Source organism: Eschscholzia californica, unplaced genomic scaffold (assembly GCF_041429995.1).
Source record: "Eschscholzia californica isolate CP2 unplaced genomic scaffold, dmEscCali1.0.p SCAF_1, whole genome shotgun sequence".
In the NCBI taxonomy this organism is placed as follows: Eukaryota; Viridiplantae; Streptophyta; class Magnoliopsida; order Ranunculales; family Papaveraceae; genus Eschscholzia; species Eschscholzia californica.
In genome coordinates, this window is record NW_028238198.1 from 19,322,084 (window position 1) to 19,342,122 (window position 20,039).

Sequence of the window (20,039 nt, forward strand, 5' to 3'; positions counted from 1 at the left end):
GTTTCTTTTATATAAGCCATTACTTGGTTAAAAGAAACTTAATTCATTTTTTTTTTAAAAAATGGATTATATTTCGTATATCTACTTTTTCGTATAAGACAAAAAAGTGTTAAGAGTACGACCTAATAAGACAATTAGAAACTTTCTATAATTTTGTCTATTTGAGGACTCGTCTCTAACTACCTGATTTCATGATTACCAATCTAATTACAAGCCCACCTGACCACTATATATAACCTTCAAGATCAACCAAGAGAAAGAAAGAATCAAGTGAAGAAAAAAAATTAAAATTTCATTAGAGGAAGAAGAAGAAGAAGAACAATGGAAGTGGAAGGAATACTACTTAAAGGGTGTAGATTTTGCCCAACTGATGGAGAACTCATCGAAGACTATCTAAAGAAGAAGGTATTGGGAGAAAATTTATTACCTTTTACTGAAATTTTTATCCATGACAGAGATGTTTATGTTACCGAACCTTGGCACATATTTGACAAGTTAACTCAAGATGGCCACATAAACTCTAATCTAGATACTAGCAAATACGGTCAGGGTAATCATACTGATGAAAACTATGGCGAGGTTCGGTATTTCTTTACAAAGCTTAAGAAGAAATCCAATAAGTCTGTCAGATCATCAAGAACCGTCGGTTCATGTACATGGAAAGGCCAGAGTAAAGGTAAATTGATTTTCAACGATAACAATATGGAAATCGGTATCAAGAAGAGCTTCTCACTTGAAGAGACAAATAAAAATTCATCATCATCACAACCTGACTCCAAAAGAAGAAGAACAAATATTAGATGGATTATGCATGAGTACACATTGCCTGATACATTCCCCAACAACAATGGCTATGTATTGTGTAAAATCCGAAAGAAAGTTAGCGATGGTGGTATTAGTAGTAGCAGCAGCAGCAACACTGCAAGAGGAGGAACAGAGTTGACGCTATCACCGGTAGAAGTAGTATTGAGTGCATATCAGCAGCCTATTCAAGATAACCAAGTCGGCTTAACAGATGCACCAGGGTTAGTAATCCAGGACATAACGACATCATCGGTAGAAGAAGTATTGAGTGCATATCAGCAGCCTATTCGAGAGAACCAAGTCGACTTAACAGATGCACCACGAATTGTAAGCGAGGACATGACGACATCACCGGTAGAAGAAGTATTGAGTGCATATCAGCAGCCTATTCAAGATAACCAAGTCGACTTAATAGATGCAGCGGGAATAGTAATCGAGGACGTGACTAACACTGGTTATGAAATGATCCCCATGGACTTTGACTACTTGGACAATACTAATGTAGTAGCAGAAGAACCCCCTGATAATGTATATAATGAAGATCCGTCTGTTTGGGAAGGTATGGTTTCTGATTATCAAATGATGATCCCCATGGACTTTATCGACTTGAACAACAATAATAATGTAGTAGCAAAAGAATCAGATGATGAACTTATAAATGGATTATTGAGCATTGAACACAATCAGTACATGAATGATAATGGAGTACAATCAGATGAGCTGCTCAGACCTCATGAGGATGGATTGCAAGAAGAAACCCAGCAGCAGCTACAACATCAAGATGGATTGCTAGAAGAACCCCAGCAGCAGCTGTACTTGAACAATAATGCAGTACAATCATGGGAGCTGCTAAGACCTCATGAGGATGGATTGCAAGAAGATGCCCAGCAGCAGCAGCAGCAGCAGTACTTGAACAACAATGAAGATAACCAAGTTGGCTTAACATATGCAACAGCAATAGTAATCGAGGACATGACGCACACTGCTTATGAAATCCCCATGGACTATGACTACTTGAACAATACGAATGTAGTAGCACAAGAACCCGCTGATGATGTAAATAATGAAGTTGGTAATGATCCATCTTTTTGGGAAGGTATGATTTCTGATTATCAAACGATCCCCATGGACTTCGCCGACTTGAAGAACAAGAATGATATAGAATCAGTTGATGAATTTATGAAAGAATTGTCATCATTGTTGGGCATTGAACACAATGACTCCTTGAACAATAACGGAGTACAACCAGGGGAGCTGTCCAGACCTCATCAGGAGGGATTGCAAGAAGAACCCCAGCAGCAGCAACAACATCAAGATGGATTGCAAGAAGAACCACAGCAGCAGCAGCAACAGCAGCATAATCAGGATTCAGGATATGAGTTTATGAAGAGAAGTAACATTAATGGGTAATAAAGGGATGAGAGAGAACTACGTGAAGGCTTGATCCTTTGAATTAGAGGATTTCATGTTCTAATTCATTGGTACGTAGGCAGCCCCTCGCCCATTTTGGGGGTTCAGCTTCTTTATTTTTTTCTTAAATAATCATTCAGCTGGTAGGATTGGCTTAAAATAATCCCCATGATGTATTTATTCTTTTAGAATTTGAATATGAATGGTTTTTTTATGCCATCAACTATTTCTTTTGCCTTCAACCATTGGTCAGATCAGTAAGAAAAGCCACTGTTTTCAGTAATATATGCGTCTCTAAGCCATTTCTTAGAGCGTAACTGCATCTTTCTCTTGTTAAACCTACGGGTCAAATTTCATTTTTGTTGACAACGAAAGCCGATTCACGAATAAGTCTCTTCGAGATAGGCTTTATGAGTAGAAAATTCAAACACGAGGGCCCTCACCTTCTTAGTGTTAGGTATATTGCTATCACCAATTATACAAACCAAAGATGAGAACATAGCAGAAATAACCAAGCAATTATTTTTTGTGATTTTTAATACTAATCTGCAATAAGAAACCGTAGAATGACTCGTCTCGCGACTTGATTGTCACAAGAGTAACTTGAGAGCCCAACTACATAACCCTAAGTCCATTGAGACCTTACAAAACTGCTACTTTTAACTAGAGAGATAAAACTATGAAGGAAATTCAAAGGAGTTAACTTACATAAAGGTTGTTTCACTATGTCCTTCAAGCAAAGATTACATCCGAACGGAAAACATACTTGACACCCTTTTCCACATTTCGGGCTTCATGTAACATACACTTATCTCCATGGAGATGAAGAAGAGCCATCCCTGCTACGGGTGCCACCTATAGAAACAATTGACGCGTCGTAGCTTAGAAAGTGATTGATAAATAGAAACCGTCTTTTTGTTAGTTTGGAAGCTGAAGACAGATAATGACTCCATGTGGTGTGGAAGTAACACCAAGAACAACTATGATACAAGTACTGCCCATTTGGCTCTCTTTTCCACTGCTTTGAATAAGATAAGAGGCAATATCAGATAAGAGACAATATCGTCTTTTTACACTCTTCCAAAGACATTTTCATCTTTGCACACCTCTCGCGTTATTATCCACGTACGACAGATAGTTGGAGAGGGGTATAAGGGTGCCATTTCTCAAATGCAACTTTGATGTCTCATTTAAGTCATCCAAAACTAGTGAAATCTTCGCCAGGGGGATTGAACATGAGTTTAGAAAACAGAGATAATATCGATAACAGTTGGGCTCGGATCATCATAGGTGGTATAAGAACCAAGAATGACTCGTCTCTGACATGGGGGTATCTTATAGCTAACTATGAAAAATTAACCAAGACTGTATGTTTAAATACTAGTATACAAATGGATAAGATTCACATTAATGTGTATAAACAATGAGAAAATAAGTATTACTTTGCCTTTTATGAATCATCTTAATTCAATTCCATTCACAATCTTTATTTCAAATTTGATTCCAAAATCGACATTTCGGTGTTTTAACTATTTAGTCACTGACGTTAATAAATACCATCGTACATTGTTAATAACCAAATTCCAATCGAAATGAAATCTATTAAAAGTATTCAGAAGTATATATAACAATGGGACTTCTAACAGAATGAATATCACTTCTCCAAACAAGTGAACCAGATTGAATTTCTTCATCTTGCTTTACTTTTTTCTTTGCTTTCACCACAACTGTAAAACTTTTCTTCTCCAACTTTTTATTGAAGATCAACTGGGTGGGCCTTACTGTAATCTCAACATCTTTAGGCCCATTAATGGTGACATTGTATATTGATTTAGGAGGACCCACATTTGTAACTCTTCTTCTAAAAACAGCAATTCCTGGTTTTTTATCACTAGTTCTGATACTTAATTGCATTGTTGGATAATTTAAGGCATCACTTCCTTTTGGTGGAGGCAATTCTGAACAGTTCACTGTCTTAGAACCAACTATGACTCTAATAGGCCCATTTTTGTAACCTTCATTACATAAGAATTGAATGTATGATAGTTGATCCATATCGTAGACTAAACCCGGATGGACAGCTTGTAATGGGTTTAACTGACCTGCTCCGTATGAGAATTCGGCTCCCACATTTACGTATGAACTCATTGGGGTGGCTGTTGATCAAAATTTAGTTAAAAGTTCAATGAGTCCTTGTTTGTGAGATGCAAGGAAGGAGGGAGATTCAAGATTTACATACCAGTGGTGATAATGGCGGATTTAATGGCTGCAGGAGACCAACCCCGGTGGAATGACTTCACATACGCAGCTACACCAGCTACGTGTGGGCACGCCTTTAATGTGCCTGACATTATCGTATACTTCGAATATTGGGTATCACCTTGCAACTTTGTAAGCGTTCTCAAAGGCGTAAATGCAGCCAATACATCAATTCCAGGTGCAGCAATGTCAAGCTGATTTGTTATACAACGATTTTAACACCAAATAAGTATAGAAAAAGTGAACTAATGAGATCGAATTCATACTGTTGAATTCAAATTTCAAAGTAGTTAATGACAATAGGTTTTTACGTGTTTTAACTAGCTAGACTTCAGAACATTTGACCATATCAGGTGAAAGTCTACAATATATTAACTCTAAACTTAGACTATGATTGATAAAGTTTGAGATTATTGAACTATTGCTCTAAATTAAATAATAAGTTGTCGATGGAAGTATAGACAACACTTCTTAAAAAACCGTTCTTATCAGTCAGAAACGATGTATCAAAGAATTAGACTAACAATTTCTTGAAAACCATTGCTATCACCAATTATACAAACCAAAGGATGAGAAAATAGAAGGAATAAACAAGCAACTATTTCTGTGATTTTTAATACTAATCTGCATTAAGTAACCGGTAGAATGACTCGTCTCAGAACTTGATTGTCACAAGAGTAACTCGAGAGCCCAACTACATAACCTTAAGTCCATTGAGACCTTACAAAACTTCTACTTTTAACTAGAGAGATAAAACATCTCATCAAAAAAAAAACTAGAGAGATAAAACTATGAAGGAAATTCAAATGAGTTAACTTACATAAAGGTTGTTTCACTATGTCCTTCAAGGAAAACATACTTGACACACTTTGCCACATTTCGGGCTTCATGGGTTGTCATATCAAATGCTAGAAGGCGAGCAGAGCCGCCTGGGAGGAATGAGCTATCCTCAGGCCAGTGCGGATTGAGTTGCCATCTCTAGCACATAATGTATTATTTAACTATTGGAGCAACTAACTCGTTGATAAGAAATGATACCAATTGGCAATTTATTTTCAAATTGCGCTAAGTTCGAACTTATCTTTTCTCCTTGCCAAAATCTTGTGACCCACAGTTGCATATAATAAGAGTGCTTAACTTGACTCTCAAGAAAGGGTAGAGAATCTCAGATACTATATCCATACTCTTATTTTATATTTTGTTCTTCCATCTGTACCCTTATTTATTGTAGAAAAAAAGTCTAAAATTTAAGAGAGTCTCATTTTTCCACCTCACTAAACATTAAAGTGCTTTTATTGCAAAACCTAATTCTAACAAATTTTAGTTGACTCAAGGTAGGGGCATTGTGGGAAAGTAAATGAATTTTATATGATAAAAAAAGGAAGTGAGACACTTAATATGAGACGTCTCTAAAAGGAAAGTGAGACTCTTAATATGAGACGGAGGGAGTACAATTTAGTAAGTATCTCTAGTAAGAGGACTCCTAAAGATCTGTAACTACCAGATTTCCTTATTACACACCCATATATCTAATTTACAATGCCACCATTACATAACCTTTGTCCTAGTTTTAGGAATAAGGAAAATCAATTGATTATAAATTAGGAGCCAAATGGATTTAACCTGATCTTTTAACATGTAAATTTATGAACTCTACTAGTTGGATACTTAATTACATATTTTTTTAATAACTTGTGAGATTGTAAATTTTGTGGAGATAAGATGTGGGGGGCTCGGGGCGTAGTTACATATATTATAAATACATCATGAGATATACAAATTATTTAGGAATATAGGTTAAAACTTACTGCAATATAAAATGACCTAATAAAGACGTACACCCTTAATCTACCCAATACTCACACAGTAGTGTATCGATATGTGTACCACGTAGTAGAGCGATCCGCTTACAACTTATCACTTACTAGAGCGACCCGCGTACAACTTATCCCTTACGAGAGCCATCCCCTTGCCAAGTAACTTTAACTTTGACATCGTGAGCTGGACGAATATTGTTTAACTGCACTACACCCAAGTTAAGTATATCACCCGAAAAAGGGGTTTGTTTTCCGACCGTTGAGAAGATAAACTGAGAAATCAACCCCACTTCGCAAGTAACGGTAGTTTTTTCAAACGGTCAAAAATTTCAAATTCCAAACAAAACCAAAAATCTCAGCTTCCCTGTCATCATCACCAATCATTCTAAAACTTACCAAACTAAGAAAATCAGCCTACAAGAAATCACAAAGATCTCAAATTTTCAAGATTTTTGAGTTTTTAGGGTTACCCAAAGATCTCAATTACTGTAAATCTCACCGGAGAATAGCTCAATCTTCACTGAACTTTCAAGATCGTTGATTTTTTCGGTTACCCAAACATTTTAATTCAATGGAGAAGATTGATGGAACGGATATTGCTTTTAAGAAAAGCTTAGAACCCCTAAATGCAGATTCTTGTTTATCTAGGGTTTATGATTGGGAAGAAGAATCGTCATTTCTTAATCAATACAGATCTCCAAGAATATGCAACAAAGATTTGATGAAAATTGATGAAGATGCAGGTTCATTAGATTCTATCTTGTGTTGTTCGGGTTCAAGATTAGTTGTGGAAGGAACATCCCAGATCAATTGCAGCAATGGTTAGTAGTTCTTGATTTTAATTTATGTCTTTCATTTTCAACTTGTTTTGATCACTATAGTGTGTAATTGAAAGTAGGATCTGTTTACTAGGAAGGTTTAGGAATCATGTTCGGGGTTTCTAGAATTAGGGTTTTCAGTTTTCTCAATATACTTTGGATTCAATAAGACTGAGAGATGCCTTTATTTAGAAATTAGACTTTTTTATGATACCCATTTCAATGGACCTCATATGGAGATGGTTGAAGAACATTAGGATGATTTCGTCTCGATACAATATCGTCTTCAATTATAAACCATATGGTTGGGAAACTTCTACTGTTCTACACCCATCAACTTTGGTTTAAAATTTACCATAGAAGATGGATGGCTCATAAGCTATGACACTTTTAGAACATAACCGATAAAAAAAATTATGGGGTTAGGAAGCTCTATGTTGAGTATGATCTACTTAGATTAGAATAATACAACCGCTAGAGAAATATAGCCTAAATGGTTTCAAGACCCAACCCTGTTTTTTACGAATTTCTTCGGCCTTATTATTTGTTCTTTTCAATCGTGCTTGAACGAATTCGTCTGTGCATAGTGGATTTTGGCCATTTAGTTTGTGTTGCGGTCATGTAAATTTTGGCCCAACAAGTAAGAGGAAAGAAAAAGAAACCGAAATATATGTTCTTACTCATGTTTTTATCTCGGCCTAATAGTTAGCATGTATATATTGGTATTCGTGTTATGTTCATTGACAATCTTCTTAGTTTCCTGACATAACATCTTTAAAAATTTTCTTGTATTAGAGGATTTTGTCATGTTTGTAAATGCTGGGGGTGGGAGATTAAGTGAAGGAAACTCTAGTATGAAAATCGAAGCTGATAGCTTCTTCCAAGGAGGTCAACCATTAAGAACAGCTGAACCTATGAGTAGTTGTGGTGATTTTTCTTCGATTTATCAGTCAGCGAGAAGCGGGAATTTCTGCTACAAGTTTGAAAGTCTTCCCGCTGGCGATTATTTTGTCGATCTACACTTTGCAGAAATTATATACACTAGCGGACCCAAAGGAATGAGGGTGTTCAATGTTCTTTTGCAGGGAGAGAAAGTGAGTTAATCCTTTCATAAATAGCTTTAAAAGTTTGTAAACTTTTTCTATTGGTGTTAGTATTTGATTTGTTCTCTATTTGTTTGATCCTTTTAATGACTATCGATGATGACAGGTTCTATCTGAGTTGGATATCTATTCTATAGTGGGAGCCAATAAACCTCTGCAGCTGCTTGATGCCAGGGTCTCGGTGGCGGATAATGAAGCAATTGTATTAAGTTTCGAAGGGGTTCTTGGAAACCCATTAGTTAGCGGTATCTGCATAAGGAAAGCATCCAAGTTATCAGGTATTTTCTTATCGAAATGTCTTATCTAAGTATACTGAATCGATCATTTCGAACTAAAACCAGCCGCATTTATTTACGTTAATTTAGCTCCTTTGATGAGACCGGATTACCTCACCTGCAACAACTGTGCTACTCAGATAGAAGTGCCCGCAGCTCAGGTTAGAAATGAATTTAAGGATCAAATTATAATAAATCTAATGTTTATGTACTTTGGTGCTTATCTGGTTCTCTTTTGATGTCTTTCCAGGGAAACCTTGTTCGACTTAAATCCACGGATAAGTATGAAAAGAAGATACATGAGTTGAGTACCCAGTGCAAACTTAAGACCAATGAATGTCATGAGGCTTGGATGTCTCTGACTGCTGCAAATGAACAGTTGGAGAAGGTCCGGATGGATCTGGACGATAAGATCTTCCGAGTCAACAGTCTCGGTAAGATGATAAATGATTTGATTCTGTAGCATGTATGAAATGTTTGATGTTTCCCAAGTAGGATGAGATAGAGAGAGAGATGTCCAGTACAAAGTACAAACTAACCATTTTAGCATTATTCTTACATTACCATTGATACACTCATCTTGACTATATTTCGATAAATTTATTGTTATTCTGCAGATCAAACCATGGAAAAGCAAGCAGCAAAGTTGAAAGATGTTTCTTGCACATATGAGCACGATAAGAAGTTCTGGGTTGCAGCTATTAATGACTTGGAAGGAAAAATCAAGGTAAACTTCAACAAAAACAGACGATAGCCAATTACTTGTGTAGATAACAGATGGGAAAACCATTTTTCTTTGCTCACTAAGGGTCCTTCTGCAGACAATGAAACGAGAACACTTGCAGCTTTCACGTGAAGCTCACGATTGTGCTGATTCAGTTCCTGAACTGAATAAAATGGTATTCGCTGTTCAAGCTCTGGGTAAGTTTGACTTAAACACAATTTAGAGAGAGTTGTTGAAATCTATACATATAATGGGTCTGTTTCTTTTCTGTAGTGGCACAATGTGAGGATCTTAAAGGGAAGTACGCCGAAGAGCAGGCAAAGAGAAAGAAACTTTTTAACCAAGTTCAGGAGTCGAAAGGCATGTTGGTTTAAATAACTCAACTATTATTACCCAATCATGTACCCGAATAATCTCAAAATGTTTACGTAGTTGTTATATTGCAGGAAATATCAGAGTTTTTTGTAGGTGCCGGCCATTAAGCAAGGGGGAGAGCTCAGCCGGGCATTCAATGGTTGTTGACTTCGATGCAGCCAAGGATGGAGATCTTGGAGTACTCACTGGTGGCTCTACCAGGAAGACCTTCAAGTTCGACCGAGTTTATACGCCAAAAGACGGTCAAGGTATTAAGGGACGAATGGGAAACATTATTACTTTGCCTTTGAATTTTGGGTAAAAACACTAACTTGGATTTCTTTTGCCATGACAGTTGATGTCTTTGTGGATGCTTCACCGATGGTGGTTTCAGTCTTGGATGGGTACAATGTTTGTATATTTGCATATGGGCAAACAGGGACCGGAAAGACGTTTACAATGGAGGGGCCTGCGAATAATAGAGGAGTCAATTATAGGACTCTCGAGGAATTGTTTAATATTGCAAAAGAAAGGAGTGAAACTTTTACTTACAGTATATCTGTAAGCGTGCTTGAAGTTTATAATGAGCAGATTAGAGACTTGCTTGCTACCTCCCCAACAACAAAAAAGTAAGTTCAAACGCTCTAAATACTAAAGAGATGTCCTAAAAAACTTTCTTGATTAGTCACTATGGTCATAATAAAGAATCGTTTTTGTGTCTTAGGTTGGAGATAAAGCAAGCTTCCGAAGGAGATCATCACGTTCCGGGAATTGTTGAAGCAAAAGTCGAGAGCATAAAGGAGGTATGGGATGTAATGCAAGCTGGAAGCAATGCTAGAGTTGTTGGATCGAATAATGTGAATGAACATAGTAGCAGATCTCACTGGTATGTGGCTCCAATTTTTCTTTCATGGATACTCCTTTTATTTTTTCCCCCATATAGTGTAGGAATGCTCGTATCTTATGTTTGGAGTCTTGTAGGATACGAGCAATCAATTAAAAGGGTATAATTTGAGTTTACCCTTGTGTTTACCTGCACATAAAATCATGTTAGGTGCATAAGATAGCGCTCTCAGTTACTAGCACTGGTACATAATTTGAAGACTGTTCATCTAAAGAACTTAATGCCTATAATATTCGCAAATAAATACTCATAAATCATAACAATGTTGCCCTGTTTGAATTCTTTTCAAGTAGCAGTATTTGACACCGTGTACGAGTATCAGATACCCATACCCGTACCAGACATGTTATATATATATATGCCTATAATTTTTTATTGATATTCATTTTCATCTTTGGTTCAGCATGCTCTGCGTAACGGTAAAAGCAAAAAACCTAATGAATGGGGAGAGCACGAAAAGCAAACTTTGGCTTGTGGATTTGGCGGGAAGTGAGAGACTTGCAAAGACTGATGTGCAAGGGGAACGACTAAAAGAAGCTCAAAACATCAACCGATCACTCTCAGCTCTTGGGGACGTAATATCCGCTCTCGCAAACAAAAGCAGCCACATCCCATACAGGTATATTGCTCATCTACCTGACCCTGTACTACCTTTGTATACATATTATTTCATGGGCCCTTTTAAACTTATTATTTCTCGGGTCCTTTACAGGAACTCGAAGCTGACACATCTACTTCAAGATTCATTAGGTATGTCCAAGTTGAATAAGAGCGGAAATCGAAGTCTTTTATTGGTTCGAGTTCTCAATTGCTTCACCAATGAGAGCTTGATTCATAAGGGAAACGGACCAAAACATGGGAATGGGGTTTCGTATATATAATATGTGTGTGTGTGTGCGTGCGTGTGTGTGTGCGTGCGCGTGTGTGTGTGTGTGTGTGTGCGTGTGTGTGCGTGTGTGTGCGTGTGTGTGCGTGGTGTGTGTTTGTGTGTTTGTGTGTGTGTGTGCGTGTGTGTGTGTGTGTGTGCGTGTGTGCGTGTGTGCGTGTGTGTGTGTGTGTGTGTGTGCGTGCGTGCGTGCGTGCGTGCGTGCGTGTGCGTGTGTGTGTGTGTGTGCGTGTGTGCGTGTTTAGTTTCTCTCTTATGTTTCAGCACTTAACTTTTAAGGCTTACATTTCAGGGGGTGACTCGAAGACATTGATGTTTGTGCAAATCAGTCCGTCAGAGAATGACTTGGGCGAGACACTAAGTTCATTAAACTTTGCAACAAGAGTACGAGGGGTTGAGTTGGGTCCTGCAAAGAAGCAAATCGATACGGGTGAGCTTCAAAAGTTGAAAACCCTGGTAAGATTACCACTGAATAAAAGCGATTTAGAAGCACCTTCAGTCTTAAGTTTCTTTGTATCATAAAGATTTCATCTTTATTGCTAAAGTGTTATTTTTCTCTTGTGTGTAAATCATGAAGCTTGATAAATCAAGACAAGAATTAAGGTCGAAAGATGAGTCTCTACGTAAGCTAGAAGAGAACATACAGAACTTAGAAGCGAAAGCAAGATCGAAAGATCAGATGTTCAAAAACCAACAAGAAAAGGTAAAAGAACTTGAAGGACAGCTTGATTCAAAAATGGAGGTGAATAACCAGTGGGAGAAGCAAATTGGTCAAGTAACTGAGAAATTGAAGGGAAAGGAAGAGACTTGCATTTCTCTTCAACAAAAAGTTAGTCTTATTTTACTTAAAGCTTATTCTTCCTTTCTCATTATACGAGAAACAATAGTTTGATCCATTTTTATTTTTTTTCTATCTTGTTCAGGTCAAGGAGCTTGAACAAAAACTGAAAGAGCAAGAACACTTGGAGTCTTTGACACTTCAACAGAAGGTTTTTTGCAACTTCTTCCTTTGAAATTACTTGCAATGTGGATGGACTGAGAAAAGCCCATCATGGTGTTCTAGAACCCAAGAATGATTTCTTTTGAAAATTTTGTATGCAGGTTAAAGAGTTTGAAAGCAAGCTGAAAGAGAGAACAGAACAACATTCAGATACCGTGATTATCCTTCAACATAAGGTTTGTTGGAACTGAGGGCTCGAGGTGTTTTTAATAACCCGTTTGAGGGTTTATGGTTTTAAGTATAGGGGTTTTCATATCCGGACGTTTTCTTATCTGTGTTAAACAGGTCAAGGAACTCGAAAACAGGCTGAAAGACCAAGAACAGAACTTGGAGTCATCATTTATTCTTCATCAGAAGGTTTGTTTAAACAATTCTGCTCGAATCGTTTTCAAAAATTAAAAAATTTGTATGACAGGTTCCAGAGAGATTGAGACAATTTTAGAGGTATGTCCATAGCTGTACTAACTTAAAACCTATACTTGATATGACAGATTAAGGAGCTTGAAATCAAACTCAGAGATCGAGATCAACAGTTAGAGTCGACATTACAAAAATCTCATTTTGATGAGACGATCCGAGCTACTCCAAGTGAAAGAAAAGCCCGGGTAAGTGAGGAATATGTCAGTGAGAATGATCCTCAAATCCTACGAAGCGTGAACTCTGTCAACCGGACGAGAACTCAGGAGTCTAGTCTGCTGAGAGGGGCGGATCCTCTTAGGGAAGTAAGACGGAAACGGGAAATTAGAAGTGATACGGACAATGGTTATGGGACTTACGGCCCATCGACTTTAATCGAGAAGAAGATAATGCCGACTGAATTGAAGAAAGCTAGGCAACAGTATCCAATAGAAGTTGAAAAACCCAGACAAGTTGAGACATCAAAGGCATTTGCAAGACTAACAAGAACGACGAAATCTGTAGTTAATTCTCATCGACTCTCTTCTCATGGCAGAGTTAACAAAGATTTGGTTGTGTCGATCAAAGAAAGAGATAAAACAAGAGGATGGTCAAGATAGATGGTAAACAAACAGAGGTTTGTTTTGCTATTCTTTCTTCTTCCTCTTCCTTCCCCATTGTTAATATTCAGAATGGGTGTATTGAATTCTGCAACTACATTCAAAGTTTCACTTGAGGAAACATTTGTTTCCATCTGATATATTTTTCGATAATTTATTCCATTTGTATCTGTAAGAACTAAGAAGAAGGCTTATTCTTTCAAGAATGCAGATAATATAATCTTGAGTGATGTGTCATTCTTGCTTGTCTCACTGAACCATACAGTCTATTAATGGGGGATGTATCTTAGAAAGTATATGCCTACAAAATTTTACTGTGAAACGTTCTGAGGACTTCTTTAGGGCTATAACATTAAGTTGTGTAACCTTATCACTTAGGCCATGCTTGGAACGCGAGAGTGGAAGGGTTAGTAAAAATCACATGCTATAGTAACGTTTAGTGCATATGAATGCATGAGGAATCACATTCCCGACGTAACAGAATTCCCCCTTAAACGAGATATTTTGGAACCAGGGTTGGGTGGGTTGGGCGTCCGTTACCAAATTTACTCAACCAAGTCTTCATTTGGTTTGTTGGAGTCTGATTTCCGTTGGTTTCGTTTGGTTTGGTTGATCAGTTCAACTGATGAATGTTATATTTTTCATATCATTAAATGTAACAAGTTTCATGGGAAGCCCAAATGAACATCTTCAAATTGCATTTTTGAGAACTTGACAATATTTAACACAAACTAACAAGATAATATAACTAGTGAATGAGTCATGAAATTTGGCCAAAGAAAGTTATCTGTTTAGTGTGAGAGAGAAGAAAGAGAGGTTTGGTTTCTTTTGGGGGGAGAGAGATAGAGGGGAAGAGACACTAATCCTACCTACCAATCATCAAGTAAAGGAGGAAAATGAAAGGAGACATCAAACCTAATAATATTTGGAGTTCAAATTGTTAGGTAGAGTATTAATTAAAAACAGTTGACAAACAAAATTTAATCTTTTACAGATCTCTTTTTTAAAGTTCAACCACAACTTAAAACCAACTAAGTTGATTAAAACATCTCATGCAATAGAACACCCAGAGCTTTACCCGTTTCATCTCTCTCTCTCTCTCTAAACTTACCTACTAATCTCAGTAGGGAGTTCTAGCTCTGTTCAGACTTACCATTCTACCGGAACCATCTTGTTGTGATCCCCTGCCTGTCAAACCTGACTGGTAACTCCTCCCGGCACCTCCTCCGTGAGCAGCGTCATGGTAGCGTCCACTCTGCTGATAGCTCCCACCACGAGTTTGCCCTGTTCTATCCTTAAAATATCCACCACCACCACCAGCGGCCCTTCCACCACCATATCCCAACCTTCCTCCTCCGTAGCCACCACCTTGTCTTCCCTGAGGATTATCCTGCCACTTTGTAGCTGCCCCTGCATAATCTTGACCATCTCTATTACGTCTTGAGGGAACACCATCTAGACTTCCGCCTGTTCTAGCCTCAAATGCCTTTTCGTTGCTATCGGCAAGTATTGCCAGCTTCTCTGCCAACTGGAAAGCAAGACCCTGCAACCTTGTTTGACCTACATTATGGAAAATAATGCAACGAGTAGGTTGGTCCCAGCTTGCATGGAGTTCTTCCATGATCATCATCTTGCTAACAATGCTGTGGGCATGAGCTTCGGATAGGTCAAACATTTTAGTAAGCTCGTTCAAGCTCAGGGAGTCGTAAGATGAGGAGTAGGTCAATAAGTATGTCTTCAGAGCTTCTTCTTTGATCTTCGTCTTGAGCATCTCAAGAACATTTTCTCGGTTCTTTATCAGCCTCCATGTGTCAAGGGACTTGATTACGTCAAAGGCTTTCTGGAAGTCACCCTTGGTAAGAGCTCTGGTGGCAGCTACAATATGATCACGGACATTTTCAGGTGGTCCTGTGAAAGTCTGCCTTTCGCTTACTTCAAGTAACCTTCGGAAGGTCCTGCTTATTACTCTGTGTTTAGGATCATGTGTGCTGGCCGCCATGTTTGGTACTTCCAGGAGCATGGCACATATCAGATGCACAGCTTCCAGAAGCTCCAGACTGATGTGCATGTGATATGGCATTTGCCTTCTCCTTTCCAGCTTTTCCTGATAAGATGCAAACAGAACTCAATAACCAGGATACCAAAGAACCTATGTTTATGAATATTTAGTTACGGTTTCCTGGTGAACTACAGAGATAGTAAAACTTTCTTATCATAGTGAATTCTCCGTGTAAGCTTCGTAGTATAGTACAGTATCAACATAACATTAGCTTCAAATTTCAGATATTGCATAGTGTGAAGAAACGGAAAGTTTCACTAGTTAGTGCCAGTTAAAACTGGTCCGAGTGGTTCGCAAAATAAATGCGCACAAACTTAGCATTTCCATGCCCCACATATACACAACATATCAGTAAATTTAGCAGCAGGTGGTGCTCATGACTTGACCCAGAAATTCGCTGGAGTGACATATGATCCATGAGAAAATTCACCAAATTAACAATTTTTTCTTACCCAATGTTACCTAATACACGGATCACCCTGCTACGTGGTACGGGTACCGATACACGGTACGCTACCTTGTGAGTATCGGATACGCTAGGGTTTTACTTCTTTGATCAGCTAGTACGACTGCAGTACGTTTTGGACTATTTTCCTAGGCAACTCTTTGTGATTCATTTATGATAGATGCATCCTATCTCCCTAAAACATAAAATCTAACAACTTAACTACAAAATTGTTGTAGTTAACTACCAACTAGTCGAGTTTATAGATTCTTACAAAAACTTCGGGTTAATTAAGACTAAAAAATTTGGTACGCTAAATTTGGGGTATTGGACAGAGAACCTACCCAAAAAGGGTAGAAGTGTACGGGGAATCGGGTAAGCAGTACACGAGGGGAGGGATAGTATCTGGTAACTATGTTCTTACCTTCTCCGGTTCAATCGAGAACTGCTGACAGTATGTAATTTATGTCCCAACTTGAAATACAGTAAATTATGATAAAATGATATATCTCATAAAGATCTTAGCTAATAGTAATTATTGTAGAGCTAGAGCACTATACCATATCTCTTAATTCCAAAGGCATAAGTTTTCTTACAAGTGAAAAAATATTTCATTAAGTTTCCAAAAAAAAATTATTTCGTTCAGAAAAGAATGAACAGATGAATACCTGCTCTGGAGTCTTCTCGTGGTAACGGTTTTGTGAAACTCCTTGTGCAAGTAACTCTCTCACCCTTCCGCCAGCATAAAGTTCAGAAAGGCAACCATGTGCCTCCGTGACAAGCCCAACTCTAAATGCGCATAGACCGAGTTGGGCCATAGCCCTGTTAAATAGAATCTGGGTAGAAATATCCATGTTCTGAATTCCGTCCTGCAAGTGACTCATTAGCAACAAATCTCGTGAGTTTGAGAACTCATCCATTATAGCATGGTGATATATATCACATAACATTGCACGAGCTTTGGTCCGCTCGTCCCCGTGCTTGTAAATAAGACCAACCAATTCATCCATCAATGTTCTACAGTTATCAGGGAAAGTGGGTCGTCTAGGAACAAGTTCAGGAGTAACAACAAAAGCTGGTGGGCCTCTACTCTCCTCCACCACTTGGGCTTCCTCATGTCCCTCAACTGCAGCATTTTCTCCTCCCTCCGTCTGCTCCGATAGTTTCTTCATTGCATCATAAACTTCTTGAGGCTTGTAGTAAACAAGTTCAACCCGCCGCAAGGCAACTTTTGAAGCTGCCTTGACATCCCCAATCCTTTCTAGATACTCTTGAACATTTTGAGCAATAACAGAGAACAAGGGCTCATCTCTAAGCCTCTCTACATACTCACGAGTGTGGGGATCAATACACTGCAAACTCTTGAAGAACTCTACATCTATCCTCTCAAGGAATGCCACCAAGTTCCCCCATACCCGTATAGTACCCTTGAAATCTGCACCTTTCTGACTTTCTTTCTCTTCGGGTTCCGCAGTATCATCCACAACTATGTTCGGAAACTGCTGAAGGATGTCAAGTACAACAAGCATGTTTTTCACACACTTCTTCCACACATTGATAGGCATGTGCCCACTGAGACTTGGGTTCACATCAAATTGAGCAGAAACGACACTAAAAAGGATCTCGAGCTTCTGAGCAGGGGTTTTCGCGACCTTCAGCAAGAAACTAAGTTGTTCAACCTGCTCAACCCTTCCAGTTCCCTTTCGACCCCTAGCAGCTACTATCTCCTTGAGCTTTTTGTCAACAGATTCCCAAGTGATCTCGCTTGGATCCTTCATGAATTGCTTGTCCATTAACTTGTCTTTCTTGCTCTTCTTCTTCTCCCATCCATCACCGCCTTCAGGTACGTCATCCCCATCACCTTCCGAATCTTCCGAATCATCCGACTCTGGCAATATCTCAGATGGATCAACTTCTGAACCCGAATCCGTCTCTTCCTCCTCTTCATCCGGTTTCCCCTCATCTTCACTCACAGGATTCTCCCTGAACTTATTGATCAAATCCTCATATTGCTTATTGTTCTTCTTGAGTTTCTGTTTCATGGTATTCAAGGCCTTAGCATTGCTAGTACTCATCTTTTTCTTGGCTTCCTTATTTGCCATGGCCTCACTCAAGAAGTCTTCCAACATCACAAGAGCTCTAATGTAAAGAGTAGGAGCCTTTTCAGATTCAGTGACTCGAATAACCTTCTCAAGTTGCTTGTTGAGCTTATCAAAACTCTCTTGAAGACTGACCCAGTCATTAATCTTCTTGGCATTGTTCATCTGGTCAACAGTGGCGGATAGTTCTTCAAATCGCTTGTCTTTGGCAGATCGGACAACACGCCTCTGACCCTCATCTTCATCACTATCATCTGCATTTCCCGACATGTATTTGTGAGCACCACCACCACCTACAGGCCCACCGGTTTCTCCACCAATGACATCTTCTTCCTCTTCTTCGAATTCATTATCTGTATCTTCCTCATCGGTACTATTGCCCTGTTAAAAAAAAGTTACATTTTTTAAAAAAATCTCATTTTCGCCTACATATCGGTATTTAGGCAAGTAGAGTTAGGAGTAGAAGTAAATGTAAAACCTACCCGAGCAAAGAAACGCGACATCTTGCTTTGTTAACGAAGTTGGGGAAACTAACTCTCTGCAAAACAAAATTTGAGAAATCAGAGAAAGAAACCCTAATTTCACTCAAAATATTCAGATTACAGGTGAATCGGGAATAGGGAGGGGGAAATTCCCTTTTTTCCACAGTTGAATTAAAAACCACTCAAACTAGGGTTTACAAGAATCTCCAATGAATGAAAGCTTCCTATCTAATCAAATAATCGACTAACCCAGAAACCCCTATAATTTCCACATGAATTTTAACATGCAAATTTTTATGAAGAAAATAATCTCTGTGTTTGTCAAATTAACTGTTAGATATCAAAATTAACATACAGAAAATCTGAGAAAAAACAAACCTTGAAGGAATTCTACGATTTGTTTAAAGATCGGCAGGTTGTGAGCCAAATAACAATCAAGCACCAAGCTAGGGTTTGTGAGAGTGTGGATTTACACTTTTTATAGTGGCGTCAAATGGGCAGGGTGGGGCACCCCGGCCCGTTGCCACAAGTCTGGCCCGTGGGTTTGCCTGTGACTGGGTCTGACTAGGGCTGAAAATCGGTCCGGTCGGGCTTACCCGCGGATATATATCATCGGGCTCGGGCAGTCCGGGCCCAAAATCATCATGTCCGATTGGTTTTCCGGGTCGGGCAAAATCTAAAAGTCACTTGCCCAAAGTCCGCCCGCGACGGGATTTATTCTTCGGGTACTCGGGTATCGGTCCCGTACAACCCAAACTACTAAATCTTTTAGGGTCGGGCAACATTTTGGGACCAAATTTAAGGCAACATTTTGGGCCCAAATTGAGGGTCAAATTTGAGGCAAAATTAGAGCAACATTTTAGGTAAAAAATTAAGGAAACCTTTTAGGGCAAAATATCAGATTCTCGTGATAAAAATTAGGACAAAATTTTTTGGATGAAACAAGATGAAACATGATAAAACAAGATGAACACATGATGAAACATGATAAAACATGATGAAACAAGATGAAACACGATCAAACAAGATGAAACATGATGAAACACATATGAAGAAATTGATTTTAGTTCAACACAAATCGATTTTACAAATTCACATAAGTCCAGAAGCACAAAATATACTCAAAATAAATTTCAAAATAAATTTTTTAATGTGAAAATAGTCTTAAACTTCATATCATATTAGACATGGTTGGGGCCGTGGAAAGTTTATCGTAGTACGCAGGTTGGTCCTCTATCATGAATAAACTGCCGCAAAGCGCTGACTTGTCGTGAATAAGAGGTTTAGGGACCAATGGGTTGACATATTCGTAATAGGTCACAACACGACAGTGTGTTGTCTCGTCTTCTAAACAGGCTTCATTGGATTGCTTCGGAATGGACACGACTCGTTTGTCACCACTAGTTACATTGCCATTATTCTTTATTACGCAATCTCGTTTATAACGTGACAACCACTAACTACACTCTCATTGTTTTTCGGGTCGCTACGACTTGCACGTTACTCGCGTTGTGCAAAGGTCACTGTTACACAAGTCGATTTTGTGTTGTGCAAAAATTGTGGTAAGTCGTGTCCCCCGTTTGA

At 38.5% G+C, this 20,039-nt stretch overlaps 3 protein-coding genes across 4 annotated transcripts; 1 reads left to right on the forward strand and 2 right to left on the reverse strand.

Moving 5' to 3' along the window:
• Positions 1-3,662: 3,662 nt before the first annotated feature.
• Positions 3,663-5,565, reverse strand: LOC147564897 (subtilisin-like protease SBT4.14). Of its 2 annotated transcripts, XM_086651018.1 has the most exons (4): positions 5,294-5,565; positions 4,454-4,667; positions 4,009-4,370; positions 3,663-3,963 (listed from the first exon to the last, which is right to left on the reverse strand). In XM_086651018.1, the coding sequence occupies exons 2-4, from the start codon at positions 4,563-4,565 to the stop codon at positions 3,817-3,819; spliced, it is 621 nt and encodes a 206-aa protein (XP_086507144.1). In that variant the 5' UTR covers positions 4,566-4,667; positions 5,294-5,565; the 3' UTR covers positions 3,663-3,816. The 2 variants fall into 2 exon arrangements, with proteins under 2 accessions (XP_086507144.1, XP_086507133.1); XM_086651007.1 differs by having other exon boundaries at positions 3,663-4,370.
• Positions 5,566-6,318: 753 nt separating this feature from the next.
• Positions 6,319-13,607, forward strand: LOC147564898 (kinesin-like protein KIN-14R). The gene is made up of 19 exons (XM_086651029.1): positions 6,319-7,111; positions 7,904-8,202; positions 8,318-8,489; positions 8,577-8,647; positions 8,737-8,920; positions 9,104-9,213; positions 9,308-9,407; positions 9,484-9,570; positions 9,657-9,833; positions 9,920-10,193; positions 10,289-10,450; positions 10,872-11,087; positions 11,181-11,218; positions 11,647-11,810; positions 11,932-12,183; positions 12,278-12,343; positions 12,456-12,530; positions 12,640-12,711; positions 12,846-13,607. The coding sequence occupies exons 1-19, from the start codon at positions 6,862-6,864 to the stop codon at positions 13,368-13,370; spliced, it is 3,294 nt and encodes a 1,097-aa protein (XP_086507155.1). The 5' UTR covers positions 6,319-6,861; the 3' UTR covers positions 13,371-13,607.
• A 687-nt stretch (positions 13,608-14,294) lies between these two features.
• Positions 14,295-18,905, reverse strand: LOC147564899 (eukaryotic translation initiation factor 3 subunit C-like). The gene is made up of 4 exons (XM_086651045.1): positions 18,834-18,905; positions 18,456-18,511; positions 16,543-18,354; positions 14,295-15,474 (listed from the first exon to the last, which is right to left on the reverse strand). The coding sequence occupies exons 2-4, from the start codon at positions 18,474-18,476 to the stop codon at positions 14,491-14,493; spliced, it is 2,817 nt and encodes a 938-aa protein (XP_086507171.1). The 5' UTR covers positions 18,477-18,511; positions 18,834-18,905; the 3' UTR covers positions 14,295-14,490.
• Between the last annotated feature and the right edge of the window lie 1,134 nt (positions 18,906-20,039).